Here is a 19,107-nt window from a genome sequence, read left to right as displayed (position 1 = left end):
CTACACATTGAGCAGATGTTTTAAGAGAACTATTCACAATGATTCCAAGATTTCTTTCTTGTGTGGTAACAGATCATTTAGACCACATCATTTCATATGTATAGTTAGGATTATGTTTTCCAGTGTGCACTACTTTGCATTTATCAACACTGAATTTCATTTGCCATTTTGTTATCCAGTTACCCAGTTTTATGAGTTCTCTTTGTAACTCTTCTCAATCAGCTTTGGACTTTACTATCTTGAGTAATTTTGTATTGTCTGCTAACTTTGCTACTTCACTGTTTACCCCTTTTTCCAGGGCATTTATGAATATGTTGAAGTGCACTGATCCCAGTGCGGATCCGTAGGGGACCCTGCTATTTACCTCTCTCCACTGTGAAAACTGACTCTTAACTGAATCATAACATTCAAAAACCAGTAGGAGAACACTTCAACCTCTGTGGTTACTCAGTAACAGACTTAAAGGTGGCAATCTTGCAACAGAAAAGCTTCAAAAACAGACTCCAATGAGAAACTGCTGAACTTGAATTAATATGCAAACTAGATACCATCAATTTAGGCTTGAATAGAGACTGGGAATGGCTGAGCCATTACACACATTGAATCTATTTCCCTATGTTAAGTATCCTCACACCTTCTTGTCATTATCACTACAAAAGTTTTTTTTTCTCCTGCTGATAATTGCTTATTTTAATTACTTAGCCTCTTAGAATTGGTAGGGGAACTCCCACCTTTTCATGTTCTCTGTATGTGTATATATCTCTCCTTACTATATGTTCTTTTCCATGCATCCGATGAAGTGGGCTGTAGCCCATAAAAGCTTATGCTCAAATAAATTTGTTAGTCTCTAAGGTGCCGAAAGTACTCCTGTTCTTTTTGTGGATACAGACTAACACAGCTGCTACTCTGAAACTTGACTCTTCATTCATACTCTTTTCTCCCTATCTGTTAACCAGTTACTGATCCATGAGAGGACCTTCCCTATTATCCCATGACCTACTGAGGTTAATTTGAGTGATATGTTACATACCGCAGTTACTAGTTCTGCAATTTTCTATTTGAGTTCTCTCACAACTTTTTTGTGAATACCATCTGTCTCTGGTGACATATTATTGTTAATGAATCAAATTGAAACAAAACTACTTCTATTGTCCTTTGATGACATATACACAATCAATATGGGAATAGTTGAAATCCTCTATTATTACTGGGTTTCTGCTTTTATAGCTTCTCTAATCAACCTGAGAATTTCACAATCACCATAACCATCCTGGTCAGATGGTAGATATATTCCTACTGCTATACTCTCATTACATCAGCATGTGATTTCCATCCATAGCAATTGATTCATTTAAGGTTTTACAACTTTTAACTCAATGCTTTCTTTCACATAGTGTCACTCCCCCACCACCATGACCCTACTCTGTCATTCCTATATATTTTGTATCCTAAAATTACTGTGACCCATTGATTACAATTGTTCCACTAAGTTTCTATTCTGCCTTTTATATCAATATATTCATTTAATATCAGGCATTCAAGTTTAGTATTTAGACTTCCACTATTTGCATACCAGCACTTAAAAAAAAAAAGTCAATATCTAGTGGTCTGCCTTCATGTGATATAACTGAGTGGGACTCTTTTTCATTTGACTGTTTCTCTTCAGGTTCCTTCCTGTACTTTATCAGCTTCTGTCCTTTCTCTTTACTTGGCTATAGAGTATCCCCTTAATAAGCCAACCCCTAACAGATGTCTCTGTCCAAAATGTGTGCTTGTGTGTACCTGCTGGCTTTCCTCCAGCCATTACTTTAAAAACTCCATTATGACCTTTTTATAATTTACATTCAAGGACTCCGGTTTCATTTTGGTGTAGGTGGAGCCCATCCTTCCTGTACAGGATCCTCTTTTCCCCAAAGGTTCCCCAGTTCCTAATAAACACAAATCCCTTCTCTGAACACCGCCATGTCATCCACACATTATGACCCTGCTGTTCTGCTGGTTTAACTGGCCTTGCATATGGAATAGGTTTCAAGGTAGTTGCTCAGGTTCAATGACTACAGCAGGTCACCTTGATCCACACACTTACTCTGAGATCAGGTTACCTACAAACACTAACTTGCAACAGAATAACACACTGCTGCACATGTACAAATAACTCTGGAGCACCACTTTGGATCTAGCCACAATGTAGACCCAACTTTTACCTGGAATGACTTTTTAAAATATTGCTTCCTCACAAGGAGAGTAGGTGCCAGATATTAACTGAGATAAGTCCTAGGTAGTTGATATAATTGTGAAGTAGGTCAGCAAAATAGTTTGAGCTCCAGGTGTATGCAAAAAAAAGTGTTATAAGAACCAAAACATTTTGATGTCACATGATTATTTTAGCAGGGTCTGTATCTTGCTTAAATAACCTCACATTTAGACCATTAACTAGACATGATCAGAGGATGAAAAAGTTGTTTTGTAGCAACTTTTAAGGTTTCATAATTTGTTTTCATTCCACCTTGGAACAAAACTCAAACTTTTAAAATATTTTTATGAAATGTAATTGGTTCAAAATGTCTGGGTTTGGATCACAACCAGATCTTGTTGATAATGCTTTGAGATATGGGAGACTCAGTTTTAAGTGCCTGTTCTGTCTGTTTCTGAGCAGAATCCTTCATCCCAGATCAGAATGAGCCTTATAGAGACTTGGACCTAGATTTCTTACATCCTAGGCTAGTACTGTAACCACCAAGCTATAGAGTGTGAGAGACTCTTTCTCTCTCTTCTCCTCTCTCATTTCCAACAAATACCTAATCAAAACCAGAATATCGCTATGATATTCTTCAGCTTTCATGAAATTAAATTTCAGTGAAAATGTTCCAACCAGCTCTACCACTAACCTTACCCCCAGATGCCCATTGGGATTCACTGATTTTCAAGACAAACCATGTAAGCAGGTGGATTTATACCATTTAGAAAAATCATCTGTAAAACAATCAACTGGTCTCAACCTTGACCAATGTTGTACTACCATTCTTGTAACCAAAAGATTGTGTTAGGTGACATGACCATATTACATAAAAATAGGAGACTTCTTATATTGAACATTTATTGCGGATACATAAAAGGACCTAATTATTATTTATACTAAGATCTCTTTGCACTACCGTGGTGATGTAAAAGGACTTTAGAGTACATGTAAATTATATTAAGTCAGAGGGGCATAACAATAGAGTAAATGGTCCTGTATTACAAATGAGAATTAAGCCCAAAAGGTTTTATGTACTTGGTTTAAGAATGTATCTGGGGTTATAAATACATAGACTCCAAGGCCAGAAGGGACCATAGTGATCATCTAGTCTGACCTCTGCATAAAACAGCCATAGAACATCCCCAAAATATTTCCAAATGTGATGTTGATGGACACATATCTTTTCAAAAATGTGATCACTGCAAAGAGATTCATAAGATTCGTTTACATTTGGAAATCTAGGAGGGACTGATTCAAAACTGAAGTTACAGAAACATAAGCTCGGATTGTACAATCAGAGTGTGTAGGGGAGTTGTGAGCTCGAACAAGTGACAGTTAATAACAGAGACAGTCTGTCTTTGGACTCTTGTTGATGCAGTTCCCTGCAGGGCCTTATTTACTAAAAAGTCACTGGCTGATCGTAGATTGATCACTTCCTTACTGACAACACAGCATATGCTTCTTAGTGGAAAATCACAAGTAAACGTGGCTGATTTAAACAGCAATAAGTTAATCAGAATCCTCAATTACAATTCTATATCAATTTACCTGTAGCACTGTGAAGAACAAAAAAGAAAGAATATAAGAATTATGTTAAGGGTCAGGGAAATCATAGCATTTCTTTGGCATGAAATTAAATTCCTAGCCACAAAAGCATATGCTGTATCTACACTTGCTCCTTTAGAAATGAGACATCATACTTCCACAGTAGTTACTTTGAAAGAGCTGTAAAAAAGTAATTAATGAATTTTGAGCACTACACCCTTTGGGCTCAATTAAATTTTAGTGCTAGTTAATTAGTGGTTAAACTTATTTCAGTTCATTCATCTAGAAAGTGCTTTACAGAAAAGGACACCAGATCTAGAGATTACAATTATTTCTGTTTTTTTTTAAAAAGGCAAATAAATTAATAGTAATAATAATAATTAATAAAAATAAATAAGCAGAGAGGGAGATCTCATTAAGAAAATTATCTTAATGCATAATTTTAAAAGAGGTTGAAAAATAATTGCTCACTGTGCTAAAGCTACATTAATCTAATGAACCATGCAGGTTCCTATAGCTTCTCCATGGTAAAAGGATTTAGTATTAATCTGTTTCATTAAAAATTAATGAGGGGTAAATCAGCAGCTACTTAGTGTAATAGAAAATCATGCTAAATACTGTTTGTAAACTGCACTGAACTCAGTATGGCTGCTTCCATACAGTGCCAAAAATAGCATAAGCAAATTGCCAGATGTTGATAAATGAGTCCTTAGCTTTCATTCAGAAGATAAAAGGGAAATTTAAAGTCTGATGTCAACATCTACTGTGTGTGACTTTATTTTTAATTGCGTACTGAATTTGGTGTTGAGGAAGGTGAAGGACTTATATTGTAGCACTGGTAAAAGCGTGGCATATGTAGGGCTCTGACCCTCCAATTATCTTCCTGTTTGTAAGATTAGGACCATAATAAGGGCAAATGTGCAGACATCTGACAAACCTTTCTGCCAATGTACTTTCCCTCCTGCTTCTGAGCACAGACTTCCAAATCTCTGGAGGTGATTGCTCTGTCCATGGCCAGATTTATGTGATGCTAACAGTTGTTAATCAACTTAAGTCAAAGCATTGCACTCTATGTTACTGTATCTCCCACAGAACGTACCTGACCAACACACAAAGGCTCTGTTAAAATCTGTTCTTCCAACACAAAAAATTGTCTCCATACCCAGCCACGTTTCACTCTCTGAAGTGTTGCAAAAGGGTGGTTCATTTTGTGGGTGTTATGGTTCTGCATACTTGGAAGGCAAGACCATAGATGACTAAGTGTTAGCAGAAGAGATAGCCAAGCATAACAATTCATATTGAAACCTCCTTTCAATCAATATTCATCTGTAGAAGGGAAAAAAAAGAAAAGCTTTTACAAAGTAGCACTTCTCCAACCCCTTACAAATATTGATTCTATGTTAATTTAACAGATCATTTTTACTATTAAAAATTCCTCCTATTCCTAAAAGAGAAGAACCAGAACAGTCAACTTCTGATTAAATAAGAGAGGTATTTTATTAGGGATTCAAAGGTATAAAAGTCAAGCATTCAATTTTCTTTTTATGAAATCCCTTCAGAGGGATCTTCTATGCAAAATAGAAAATCATCCTTCAATTAATTCCTGCTCCAAATTAAGCTGGATAATTGTATTGTGTAGGCCAGCAATCATTTGATTGGAATAATTGTACATTTCTGCTTAGACAGGGCTCATTTTGAGCTGCAGTCACAGAACTGCCTGAAGGGTAAATAAGTAGTCTCCGTGATCCTAATGACTGACAGCTAAAATGGAGGAGTGCATACAATTGTTTTTAACCTCCTCATTCCCTCTCTCCTATCACAACAAAATCACCCTGCTGAAAATGCCAAAGGAGCTAGCAAGGTAAGAAGAAGCAGCTAAAATGTGCACAGCTCTTCTTTCCTGATCAATAGAAATTAACTGTCTCATCTGATTCCACCTCCTCTGACATTTCATGTTTTCAATTAAACAGACAAAAGGAAAATACAGCCTGGAAGCCCTTGGGTTCTACCAGTCAGTTTAACTGATCACACAAAATATTCTTTAGGTAAGTCAAGTCTTTGCACAAGATGTATGTATTATCATTTGTTGTGAGTGGTTCCTGCACTGACAGAATTAACAGAACTGTCAGTTTGAAATAAAGTGCAGTGCTTGACTGAAAATGGCCATCCTCTATGAAGCGAAATAAAGGATTCTGTAATACTTGCCCACACACACTTGTTAAAGCCTTTCTCGGAAATCCAATCTCTGGGGGTGATGGGATTATCTAGGTATGAGAAAAAAAATGTTTTATGAGTTGACTTCATGTCAGTCTGCTCTTAGAATATAAGGAAGGTTGCCAGCACTGAAGACATATCTGGTTATACATCCATTTAACCATGAACAACTGTCATGTATCCTTACCTACCCAGGCACAACATCTATTCATCTACCCTTAACCATGCTGATATTAATAACAATAGTAATGAATACCAACACAAACTAAAGACACTTGGCCTGGCCTGGGGTTGGGGGACACATGCTTGCCCTGGAGGAATGGAATCTCACAAAGCTGCATTACTTGGAGAGAAACTATAAGGTCTCTTACTTATAATGCAAAGTGTCATTTACTCATTTTTAGGTGGGTGTAAAGGAATTTAAGTTGAAGAAATTTACATGCTGAGGGACAGGAAGAAAAGAAAAAGTGCTAATAGGAAGGTCTAAAGAGTTATATGTTTCAGTTTTTAAATTTGTACACATTCTTCTGTTTCTTCCATATTAAAGCCGTAGTATCATAGGGGAGATTTTGAAAGGAAGGAATTGGAGTTAGGTGCTCCGTTGCCTCAACTTTCAGTGGGAGCTGGATGCCTACCCACTTTGTACCTTTGAAAATCTCCCCCTTATATTCCTTAACACTCACTAAGGATTAATTTCCTGGCATGTGAGAAGGCCAGAAAAAGGTACACTTTAGCTCTGAAAATTAAGCTACAGAGGAATTAAGTAGTGCATAGGCCTTGGGTTGTTCTTCTTCACAGAGGGTGAATTTCACCCTCAGTGGTGTGACTTACAATCTCTCTCAATTTGGGCAAAGAAGCCATTGGAATCTGACACATACCGTTCATTGTATTGTATTTCATAGCAAAGGGAAAATGGACACAGTAGCTTGCATTTTTGCACTATCTCTTTTCCTCTGCCTCAAGGCAAAAAAATCCTGCTCCAAACCAGTTAGTTCTACTTAGATAAGGGGAACATAAGATTTTACACTTACCAATCAAGTATTAACACGCAAGGGTCTTTGTCTAAATGTGTATAAAAGGTTTGTAAAATTTGTGTAAACTTTGTACCAAGCTACAGGCTCTCCTTTTTCTGCAAAATAAAGCATTTTTCCTTATCCCTGTCAGGCTGTTAATTGGCTCTCAGCTAGGCAAACCCGATATTTTGGTAACACGTTCATTGTATTGTATTTCATAGCAAAGGGAAAACATGCTGAACAAAATCAAAACCAAGTGGCCTTTTCAGATAATTCATAAATAAAATTATTTCAGACATGATTTAAATCAACTGACAGGTGTTCAGCTTGGGCTTAGGCTACTTCTGGCTTAGCCTGCTTCTGGCTACACATTAGCTTGTGTTTCAACCATCCATTCTGATGCTACCCACCTTACCCATCCAGTTTAATAGATTCCTTCAAGCATGTTATAAACTAGTATTTCAAGCAGAAGGAAACAGAAGCTTGTTAGTAAACTCACCTGACACACACTGTATGTATACACATACATATGTTGCTCTGCTATTGCTCACCCATTAAGAATGCACTCAACAGCTAGCCATCAATGACAGACAATTGAAAGAACATAATTAATACATTTCTCCTGTATTTCTTATTTGTGATGATGGCTATAATACTCATGGCATAGTATCATATCTAATGTATGCTGCAGTTACTTTCATTGAAAACCTCCAATTTAAGGGGGTTGCAAATTGTTCTTGGCTTCAGGTGTTGCATACTGTCCACTAAATATGTAAAAAATATTAATCCAGTTAAAAAAAAATAAGGAAATGAAAAAAAATTATTGTGAATTTTTGAGGGTGAGTGGTTGTAGTTTTTAATCTCATAAGTGATCCTCTTTTATGAGAAAAAAAGAAACAAAAGCCAATGTATTGTCAAGTGGGGGTTGTAGTTGGGAAGGGGTTGGATGAATAAGCAAAAGGGCTGGCACATGGAGCCACATGCAGCAAGAGAGAAACAGGGACCAGATTGTACATCTCAACTTAATAGTCTGGTCTCCGCTCTACTCTTCAGACAATGCGGCTACATGTTGTTCCATACTTGGGTTGGATTGCACTGTTACATTGACAACAATAATAGGAATATCAACCGCAATGATACTAGATAGGCTAAAAAAATTTAGGGGCCTATGATGATTAACTTGCTATGGATTAGGAAGAAATTTGTCCCACGAACATCATATTGCACAGTAGTCATATTCCTGGGGTTTGTGACACAGACACTCCTTCGCAAAGGGTCTGCCTTCTTTGGAAACAACTCTTATGTCAGATCTGACAAACTTACTACACTAAACACATTTTACAGGATATTTATTATATAGAGTAATGCAGAGGTTCCCTAACTATTCTTATTGCATACACCCTTCCAGAGCTAGCAGCTGCCGAATACCCTTACCCTTCTCATGACTGATACTTTGTGTGTTCTTCTTAACATTAACTGTCTTTAGCCAACTGCCCATATTTCACTGTTACGTACAGATATAGTCATTGTGCAACATATACAACCAAAAAGAAAACCCTAAGTTCTGAGCTCAGTTACATTGAACAGTTGCTGGGCAACTGAACCCATGCTGTACAGTGATTGGAGGTGAGGGCTCTGTATGCCAGCATCTCTGTGTAACTGTTCTCACTGGTATATCTTGAAGTAAATAAACTACTGTATTTTATATAACAAATGCCCAACGTGTTATAAAGCTTATGAAAATTATAAATATTCAATAAATAAAGAAATTAATACATAGAATCCACCATTACACACTTTATCCCACATGCCACCAGAGATGACTTGCTTATTCCTAAGGGTACACATACCACAGTTTGGGAACCTCAATGTAATGTATATACAGAAAGCTCGTAACTTGTCAAGATTCCTAACAAATACATATATGGGTATTATTTAAGTATTTATATTGAAAGGACTTGGAGTAAAAAAATAGTCACCAGGGCATAAAGTGTCTCAGTGTTGACCCATTCAGGCAGAAGAGAGTTGTTACTCACTATGGTAGCTGGTGATGCATTGCAAGGCTCATTTATTTCACCTTGCACAATACTAAAACTTTCAAATGGAAAACCATCAGAGGCAACTGCAAACAATCAAAACCACTTAAAGTTAAAAAAAAGGAATTTTTACAAGACAGGTATTGCTCTGTCTATAAATAGGAACAAAAGACTGTTTCAGTAAAACACAGAGAAGGGAAAGGACCTCTGGATCTATTCACTAAGGCAGTGTTTCCCAAACTTTGGATGCTGCTTGTTCTGGGAAAGCCCTCAGCGGGCCGGGCCAGTTTGTTTATCTACCGCGTCTGCAGGTCCAGCCGATCGCAGCTCTCACTGGCTGCAGTTCGCTGATCCAGGCAAATGGGAGCTGCTGAAAGCGGCATGGGCTGAGACATGTGCTGGCCGCCGCTTCCAGCAGCTCCCATTGGCCTGGAGCAGTGAACCGCAGCCAGTCGGAGCCGCAATTGCCTGGACCTGTGGACGCAGCAATTAAACAAACCGGCCTGGCCCACCAGAGGCTTTCCCTATACAAGCGGTGTCCCAAGTTTGGGAAACACTATTTTATATGATAAGCTACTGATAATTTTACTATATTAAAATGAAAGCTGTTATATGTTTCTTTGAAAGAAGATTATCTCTGCAAATGTGCTGCTGTATACCACCAACCACTTAGGATTCAACCAGTAAGGATGGAATTTATTTGAAATGTTATCTTCATTATTTCTGTAATTCTCAAGGGAGGACTCATATTTAGATCAAACTATATAATTAATGTGTTTGGTTTGTTGTTTTTCTTTTGAAGAAAAAAAATACATTTATGCAATTATAGGTGTGAAATTATTAATTCTCCTCCTGTGTGCCAAGTGGTGGGCACCCTACTAGATGGCTAAAAAGCCACAATCCCATAAACGCTCATACTGGTTAAAAACTGACCTGGTTTAGTGGAAAAATGAAGACAGTGCATTCTCTCTCTCTCTCTCTCTCTCTCTCTCTCTCTCTCTCTCTTTCTCCACAGATGGGAGAAAGGAGAAGTTGATGAAAATGAATGTAAATCACAAGTTAGGAATAATAGAAAATTGATAAGTGAAGCAAAGTGACACAATGGGCAATCTATGGCATAGATAGATAGATAGATATAGCTTCATTACTAAATGGAGTTGGTAGAGTTGTCAATAATAATTCAGAAAAAGCAAAAGTGTTCAATAGTTGTGTACTGTATTTTCGATGGATGATATACTCTCATTATATGATGATAACACTCTTTCCATTCCACTGGTATTGCTGAAGAATATTAAACAGAAGTTACTCAAGTTAGACACTTTTAAATCAGTGGTCCAGATGACTTGCATCTACGAGTTTTAAAAGAGCTAGTTTAGGAACTTGCTGGACCATGAATGTTGATTTTCAGTATATCTTGCAACACGAGGGAAGTTCCAGAAGACTGGAAGAAAGCTAATGTTATGACAATTTTTAAAAAGGGTAAATGTGATGTCCTAGGTAATTAAAGGCATGCCAGCCTGACACTGATTCCTGCAAGATAATTGAGCAGCTGATATGGGACTTGATTAATCAAGAATTAAGAGGGTAACCTAACTACACAAATTAACAAGGGTTTTTGGAAAATAGATTTTTCAAACTAACTCGATACCTTTTTTATGGGATTACAAGTTTGGCTGATAAAGGTAGTAATGTTTATGTAATATTTTTAGACTTCTTTATGGTGTTTGACTTGGTACCACATAATATTTTGATGAAGAACTAGAAAGAGAGAAAATGAACACAGCACATATTAAATGGATTAAAAAATGTCTAACGGGCAGGTCTAAATGCAATTGTAAATGCAGAATCATCAGAGAGCAGGCGTGTTACTTGGAGTCTATGAGTAATCCCATTCTTTCTACTTCTGTTGTTGAATTCCACTGAGATGGTAAATAAAGACCAATTACTGCAGGCTTCGTGTGATAGAACCTCTTTATTATTATTCACTGCTTTTTAATTATACCTTTATATTTTTGGAACCTATGTGAAGGACAGTCCGATGTAACTTTTTTACTCTTTAGTTCTTTTAATAATACTGTGAATACTACATTAGAAAAAGGAATACAGTAGATCTAGTGGAATGAGTATGACATTGGGAATAAGGAATTTGTTAATTCTAATCTTGGCTCCACTGAACTTTCTTTTTGGCCTCAGGTTAAGTCACTTCAGTGATTAATACGCTTATTAGAGCTACCCTCCCCTCCTCCAAAAAAAAAAAACCAAAAAACAGGGGTGGGGGAATGCATTAGAAATTTTGCAGAAGTTTACAACTTTTTTTACTGAAATTTAATTTTTGACTAAACTTCCCAAACAGCTCTAATATCTACCTTCCAAGAGTGTTGTGTGGATTAATTAGTTAATATTTGTAAGGTGGTTTGAGCAAGTGAATTGTATTATTCATTGCCAAAAACTTTGTTAATACATAGTTAAGGTTGACCAGCCTTGCCTTGTACCTGTCAGAATATCAATATATTTAAACCTCTGAAAACCAGGAAATACAGAATCAAGTTACACACCAGCCTGCCCCACAACCTTAATTCTGCTCTCTGGAGCTGGCAAGAACTAATGGAGATACTTTTCAACCAGGGCTGCCCTATGATAAGCAGACATAAGGAATGAGTAGGTAAATGTGCCATTTTGTATGGCATATTGTTGGGTCTCATTGTATTTTCTCATTTATTTGCATGCACTTAGTCCTCCCTTTGCTGTGTTATGACCAGCTGAAATGGCTGAGTAAAAGCTAGGTGTAGCCAGATGGAGTTTACTTAACCCTCCCAAAATGCAACTTTTGCTTCAGTGAGGACACAGTTTCTTTTACTCTACTCAGGTGCTGTGTCCTTGCAGTGCTTGATATCATCTGGGATAATATAGGGTGATACAATGTCTGTCATGGGTGGATTCGGGCATCATTCAAAGGGTGCTACCAGGATGACTTGTGAGTTGTCAGAGAGGAGCATTGTTTTTGAAAGATGTAAGGTATCTTCCCCCTTTTTTTTCTGTAATAAAGCTTAGGAGGCCTATCTCATTTAGCTTATGAAATGTTTGCACAATATTTCTAGATTCACATCATTTCTCCTGTTTTCTACTTTGACATTCTCTTTTTTTTTTAAAAATAAATTATTGTATGGATAACTTTTATGCATCTTTTCCTCAACAGAATGAATCCTGCCACTTCTACGGAGAGGTATACCGGTATGGATAAGGCTTTCGCCAACCTGAGAATGACTAATGTTGATGTTTGTATTCATGTAATTTGTTTTCTATGCACGCCTCTATATCTGAATGATTGTCTGACAACTGTGTCACAATCTCTGTATACCTACAGCGATCATTAACTGCTATCATGTTTTGTTTCCTACCAATAAATCTCATTTCTGAGATCTTAGTTAGCTGCAACATGTGTTTTATTTCAAATGTCACAATATACACTGGCCTGGCCTACACATAATATTTATGTTGGTCTGTAACTAATGTATCTGAGTCCAAATCAACCCTTATTTAAATAGGCACAAATCTGAAGTAGCTCCTTTGATTCCAGCTGTCTGGATTTGCATCTGAGTATGTGATAACAAAACCTAGATCATTCCTGAGGTCTAGTACTCAATCATTGCCCTACAGCTTAGAACAGTGCAAACAACTACAGTGTGCTGGAGCCCAGGACTTCCATCTCTTTCACTCTGCTGCAAGAACATGTATAGCAGCCATGGGACAGGATCACAGTGCATGATGAGGGGGAGGAGTGGGAGAAAGAGGCTAGGCACAACATAACCCTGCAAAGGGGTTACTAGTCCCTTCTAACCATGTCCAAAAATGTATTTTTGCAGGGCAACCTATTGATAATTACTTCTTACCTACACCTCCCTGAACAGATCATTAACAATACACAAGGAATTGGTCACAATAGCAAAAGCTAAAGGACCTGATTTAAATGTTAGATATAGAAGAATCAGCATCTTTGTTGTCAAGCTGCATTTCCTACTGAATCCTACACGTTGAAGCACTGAGAATGAAAAGCAAATTTGGACAACTACTAAAAGACAATATGGTGTGGTGTTGTAACATAAAGAAAGGCATAGGACACTTCTTGGGACAAAAATCAGGACTCAGGGAGACTAATATTGTCAGGGAGCAAATCACTATCAAATGCAATTGCCTTTTAGTGCAACCATTTATATTTTATTACTCTTGTTGTCATTTCTATCACATAGCCAGGTGTGTTAACACTTCAATTTAACTCAATAAATGCTCAAGTCCCTAAGATCCTCCTCAGGCAAGGACTACGCATCCAGAGTCTCCTTCACTCCAAACTACTGCCCAGTACCTCTCCCTCATTCCCTGGTATCTCCTGCAAGAGGGAGATTCCACAGTGCTCAGGAAGGGGTGGGGGGCAGGGGTGGGGGTTGGAGAGAAATTTTCAGAAGTACTTATGCCCTGTTTTCAACATTGACGTAAGCAGTTAGGTTCCTAAGTCCCATTGACTTTCAATGAGTTAAACTTCTGATTCTTTAACTACTTTGGAAACATTTACTCTCAGGCTTCAGTCATTTGCGATGGTGTTGGTCTATATGGTAATATGCTGCATAAAGTAGCTGGCCCCTTGTGTCCATTCCCTCCAACCCAAATTCCAAATGATATTTTCCAACATGTTCCTACCAATTTTTTTTGGCCAATGTATTTTTTTGGAATAGAGCAACTGTTCTGTTGGTCTTCTGGTTCCTGGGGCTATATGTTCCTGAGACTGGATTAAGTCCTAGGCTTAGAGTTGTTAGGCACAGAAGCAGTATCAGCTTCACACCTAAAGTATGGAAGCATTAGCCTATCTCTGATGTTTGTCTTCCACCGAGCCAAGGCCACTGCCTCTACTGCCATTGCTGTGGCTCTGGGGAGGGCAAGTAAGGATGAAGATCCTGGGTGTTGTGGAAGGGTAGGACTTCTCTACAGATTGGCCTGTCACTCACAGTTTGAGCCACAGTCTTCCTTGCCCACCACTGCCATTCTTTTCAGCCTCTAGCTTTTCAGACAGCTCTATGAAGACTGCCTCCCCCTGACAGACAGACAGTAATGGGGCAGACATGTCATCCATAACACACCCACCACATGAGTAGAGGGCTCTATATGTGGGCAAAGGACATTGAAAGGACTATCCCCAAATCCAAGGGCTCTGTGAGGGTACTGTCCTTCCCCCGCAGACAGTGGGCTCTGAGGCAATAATGGCTCCTCTACCTTAGCAGTAGTTCCTATGCATCCTGGTTGCATATAGAGTAGATATAGAGGGAGTTGCAGGGGGGTGAGGCTGAAAGCAGGCTTATATTTGGGTCAGGCCAAATAGGGTCCAACATTGCTATAATCCTTCCCTGTTAGTTCCTAGAACTATTGGTCTTTCAACTGAAACGAACAGAGATTATTTTAAAAAAATGAATAGAGATCAGAAGACATTAATAGAGGACAGTTGAATGAGTGTGAGGAAGGAGCTTACACAGATTCTAGGGAGGTGCTGTGGAGGCTGCACCACTCCTGCATTTCCCTAGCCCAAACAATGCCCGTGTCATACTGTCTGCTTGCAGCACCAGAGAAGAGCCTGGGTCCTCAGACTGAAATAAGCAATTTGAATAATCTAATTTGAATGAGGTTGCTTATATCAAACAACAATACTATATGTATCATAATATGTTTATATATATATAATTGTTTAATATATGCTGTCTGATTTTAATAAAAAAAGGAATAATACTATTTTGGCTCATTATCAGCAGTATTTTTATACTCTCTCTTTGTTTTATTTCTAGTTCCTGTTTGTTTTTTTCCATCTCTCGCCTGTGCTCGGCGTCTTTGATTTGTTCTTCGGCCTCCATTTTTGTCTTGGGAGGCATGGTTCCTGTTTTCTTGTGTTGGGGTGCCCTCCGGTGTTTAACTTCTGAACTGCAGGTTCTCTGTTGCCTCCTGGGGTCTGCCTAGCAACAGTGCCTTTTTCCCTTTCTTCCTCTAGCTAATCTTTTCAATGTAAAGTAAACCAGAAAAACCACTTTATTTGCATGTGTATAGTGCTGGTATTTGCCTCCTAATGGGAGTGCTATTGTCTGACAAAAGACCTGTTTGTCACAGCTTAATGGTTCCTTGCTTAATATGCAAGCCAGAAACTGCAAGAGAGAGCAGAGAAAAAAAAATTCTCTCTGGTTCCCTTTTAAAACCAAACTGTTTCTCTCTGCTTAAAAGCCCCTAGCAGAGAAAAGAAAAAGATAATATTCCTACTGGCTTCTGGATTCTATCTATCTCACCACTGCACACCATGTCATAAACCTAGTCCCAGATTTGGATCTTAGCGTCCAAAATATGGGGGTTAGCATGAAAACCTCCAAGCTTAGTTACCAGCTTGGACCTGGTAAAGCTGCCACCACCCAAAAAATTAGAGTGTTTTGGGGCACTCTGGTCCCCCCAAAAACCTTCCCTGGGGACCCCAAGACCCAAATTCCTTGAGTCTCACAACAAAGGGAAATAAACCTTTTCCCTTCCCCCCTCCAGGTGTTCCTGGAGAGACACACAGAAGCAAGCTCTGTGAATCTAAACAGAGGGATTCCACCCTCCCCGTTTCCAGCCTTGGAAAACAGAAGTACCGAGAGCTAATCTCTCTTCCCCCCTCACCCAGAGGGAATGCAAAGTCAGGCTAGTAAATCTAACACACACAGATTTCCCCCTGACTTCTTCCTCCCACCAATTCCCTGGTGAGCACAGACTCAATTCCCTGGAGTTCCCCACTAAAGAAAAACTCCAACAGGTCTTAAAAAGAAAGCTTTATGTAAAAAGAAAGAAAAATACATAAAAATGGTCTCTCTGTATTAAGGTGACAAATACAGGGTCAATTGCTTAAAAGAAATATGAATAAACAGCCTTATTCAAAAAGAATACAATTCAAAGCACTCCAGCAACTACACACATGTAAAATACAAAAAAACATATAAATCACTATTTGATCTTTTGTACTTACAACTGGGAAACAGAAGATTAGAAAGCAGGAAATAGAGAAATCCTTCCCATAGCCGAGAGGGAGATAGGCACAAGACAAAGAACTCAGACACAAACTTTCCTCCACCCAGACCTGAAAAAGTCTGGTTTCCTGATTGGTCCTCTGGTCAGGTGCTTCAGGTTACCTCTTTCCAGGTGTAAGAGACATTAACCCTTAGCTATCTGTTTATGACAATATGCTGTCTGATTTTAATAAAAGAAGGAATAATACTATTTTGGCCCATTATCAGCAGTATTTTTATACTATAATTAAAGAACTGTTCCTCCAATGATTTCAAAGACTTGTTTTAAGGAGTTTAAGCTTGAAAACTAAAAGGTTGTTCCAAGCCATCACCATGATCAGAGCAATACATCATAGCAGTTACACAAAGGAGATTATGCACAGAGTTTATGATATACCTGTAGAAGAGCTCAATCCCAAATCCGCTTGGATTACTTAGCATTTGCCATCAGATATTAAAAAATGGATAAGAAGTTTAATGCATCTGATTAAACTTCTGATTAAAAATAGTGTTTATCTCTAACACTGACTAATAAATAATTATCTCCTGCTCTCCTTCACAGATTACACTAGTATAAAACCAAATCCTATTTAAATCAAATTGCAGCTGGATGCTACCAAGCTGAAGAAAAATTGAAATCTTTACCTGCAAATTGAATATTATGACAAATTAAATTCACTTTTACAGTCATTCAGTAACTACAGCAATTTTATTTAGAGATCTCAAATCAAGAAATCAATTTAGCAAACAAATGCTTGGACTCTAAAGATTCAATTATGTCAATGCTCGAAATACAATCTACAAACTAAAGTAAGAAAATGTTATATCTGAATTGTAGCTTCTTCTAAGTATTCTGTTAACTAGATATTTCTGAAGATAGTTTGTGCATTGTGTATTTAAAAAAAAACTGACACCATGTCCTTAACATAAATGTTTTGGTGCTTTAAAAAAGTAAAAAAAATAAAAAAACACAGTGGCAACATCAAAAATCACTCCCTTCGGTACCTAATTTCATTGTTGAGAAATGGCAAATCTAATTACAAAATATTTGACTCACTGGGCAAATTCTGCAGGAACAGTGTCAACTCTTCAGGATATGACTTAGTACTGTAACACCACTTGTCAGCATAACTTTGTAAAGGGCCACATTCTGTGACTTAACACACTTGAATCTGTTTGTCAGATGATTTTCAGGAAAGCACTTCCGGAGATGTTCCACCATTTTTTTTTTAGGGTTTGGTTCCTTTTTATCTTCATTCAAATTTGTCTTCTCATGTAAAAACAACAACATAAATGCCTGACTCTTGCTCACATTGAAATCAATGAGAGAGGCTCAAAGATGTGCAAAGCTTTAGTATTCTCAGCTTGGTCTATCTCTTCTGCCTTATCTGATGAGTCATGATGGGATGATTTTTCTCTCACTTACATTGGTGTAAATTAGGAATAACTGATGGAGTTACCAATGGGAAACCAATATGAGATCACATCTAGGCACTTGTATGTGAGTAATATTACATTCCATAGTCATGTAACAAAATCTCTCAGGTAAACATAAAAAGCAACCATAACAGAGGGTGAGATTTTGGAAAATGCTGTTAGGATAATAGGTGCAACAAGAGGGAAATCAGTGGCAGAATCTGTTGAACACCTTAGATGCCTATTATATAAATCCAAGGAGTATGGGAAATAGACAGGAAGAACTGAAAGTGTTAGTACATAAAATAAACTATGACTTAATTGGCATCACAGAAACTTGGGATAACTCTCATGATTGGAACATTAGTGTAGATGGATATAGCTTGTTCAGGAAGAGAGGTGGCGGTGCATTATAAATCAAGAATATACAAACTTTTTCTCAGGTCCAGAGGAGATGAGAGGCAGAACTGTTGAGTCTCTGTAAAGATAAAAGGGGTAAAAAATATGGGGTTTATGTCACGGAATCAGGAAGAGCAGGTGGATGAGTCACTTTTAGAACAAATAAAAACTATCAAAAAATCAAGTCCTGGTAATCATGGAGGAGTTTAACTAGCCAGACATATGTTGGAAAAGTAATAGGGCAAAACACAAAATTTCCAATAAGTTCTTGGAATATATTGGGACACCATTTTGTTTCAGAAAGTGGAGGAAGTAACCAGGAGAACAGCCATTTTAGACTTGATTCTGACCAACAGGGAAGAATTGTAGTGAATCAGACAATTTACATGGAAATGATCATGACATGATAGACTTCATGACTATAAGGAAAAGAAGGAGTAAGAACAAGAGAATAAGGGCAATGGAATTCAAAAAAGCAGATTAACAAACTCATATATCTGGTAGGTAAAGACTCGTGGGAAGAAAATCTAAGGAGAAAAAGGAGTTCAAAGGAGATAGTAGCTTCAAAGGAGACAATATTAAAGATACAACTGCAATTTAAAATAGTTGTGTGTGAAGATAAAGGCACAGAGCTCAGCAGCCAGTTGTGCTGTGGCATCATCAAGGATACTGTTCCTGACAGCTTGTATTCAATACAATACAATACAAGCTGTCAGGAACAGTATCCCTGATGATGCCACAGCATAACTGGCTGCTGAGCTCTGTGCCTTTATCCTCACACACAACTATTTCAAATTTGATGACTATATATATCTCCAGATCAGTGGCACCACTATGGGCACCCGCATAGCCCCACAATATGCCAATATTTTTATGGCCGACCTGGAACAACGCTTCCTCACCTCTCATCCACTCACGCCCCTTCTCTACCTACGCTACACTGATGACATCATCATATGGACCCATGGGAAGGAGTCTCTGGAAAAATTTCACCACAATTTCAACAGCTTCCACCCCACCATCAACCTCAGCCTGGACCAATCTACACGGGAGGTCCACTTCCTAGACACCACGGTGCAAATAAGTGATGGTCACATTAACACCACCCTATACCGAAAAGCTACCGACCGCTATGCCTACCTTCATGCCTCCAGCTTCCATCCCAGGCACATCACACAATCCAT

General features: G+C 38.1%; 1 protein-coding gene and 1 long non-coding RNA gene across 2 annotated transcripts in view; one reads left to right on the top strand and one right to left on the bottom strand.

Moving 5' to 3' along the window:
- Window positions 1-19,107, bottom strand: part of CDH19 (cadherin 19) — a 183,755-nt gene that overhangs the window by 58,248 nt on the left and 106,400 nt on the right. Inside the window, 3 exon segments of the mRNA XM_050938808.1 lie at window positions 4,884-5,110; window positions 6,000-6,048; window positions 17,958-18,000. Of these exon segments, the coding sequence (XP_050794765.1) occupies window positions 4,884-5,081 (198 nt within the window). The 5' untranslated portion in view covers window positions 5,082-5,110; window positions 6,000-6,048; window positions 17,958-18,000.
- The window catches only part of LOC127044264 (uncharacterized), a 794,940-nt gene that overhangs the window by 696,025 nt on the left and 79,808 nt on the right, over window positions 1-19,107 (top strand). The gene's annotated exons all lie outside the window — the stretch shown is intronic.

The sequence above is a fragment of the Gopherus flavomarginatus genome, chromosome 2 (genome assembly GCF_025201925.1).
Source record: "Gopherus flavomarginatus isolate rGopFla2 chromosome 2, rGopFla2.mat.asm, whole genome shotgun sequence".
Taxonomy (NCBI): Eukaryota; Metazoa; Chordata; order Testudines; family Testudinidae; genus Gopherus; species Gopherus flavomarginatus.
This window is presented reverse-complemented; position numbering and strand designations above follow the sequence as displayed.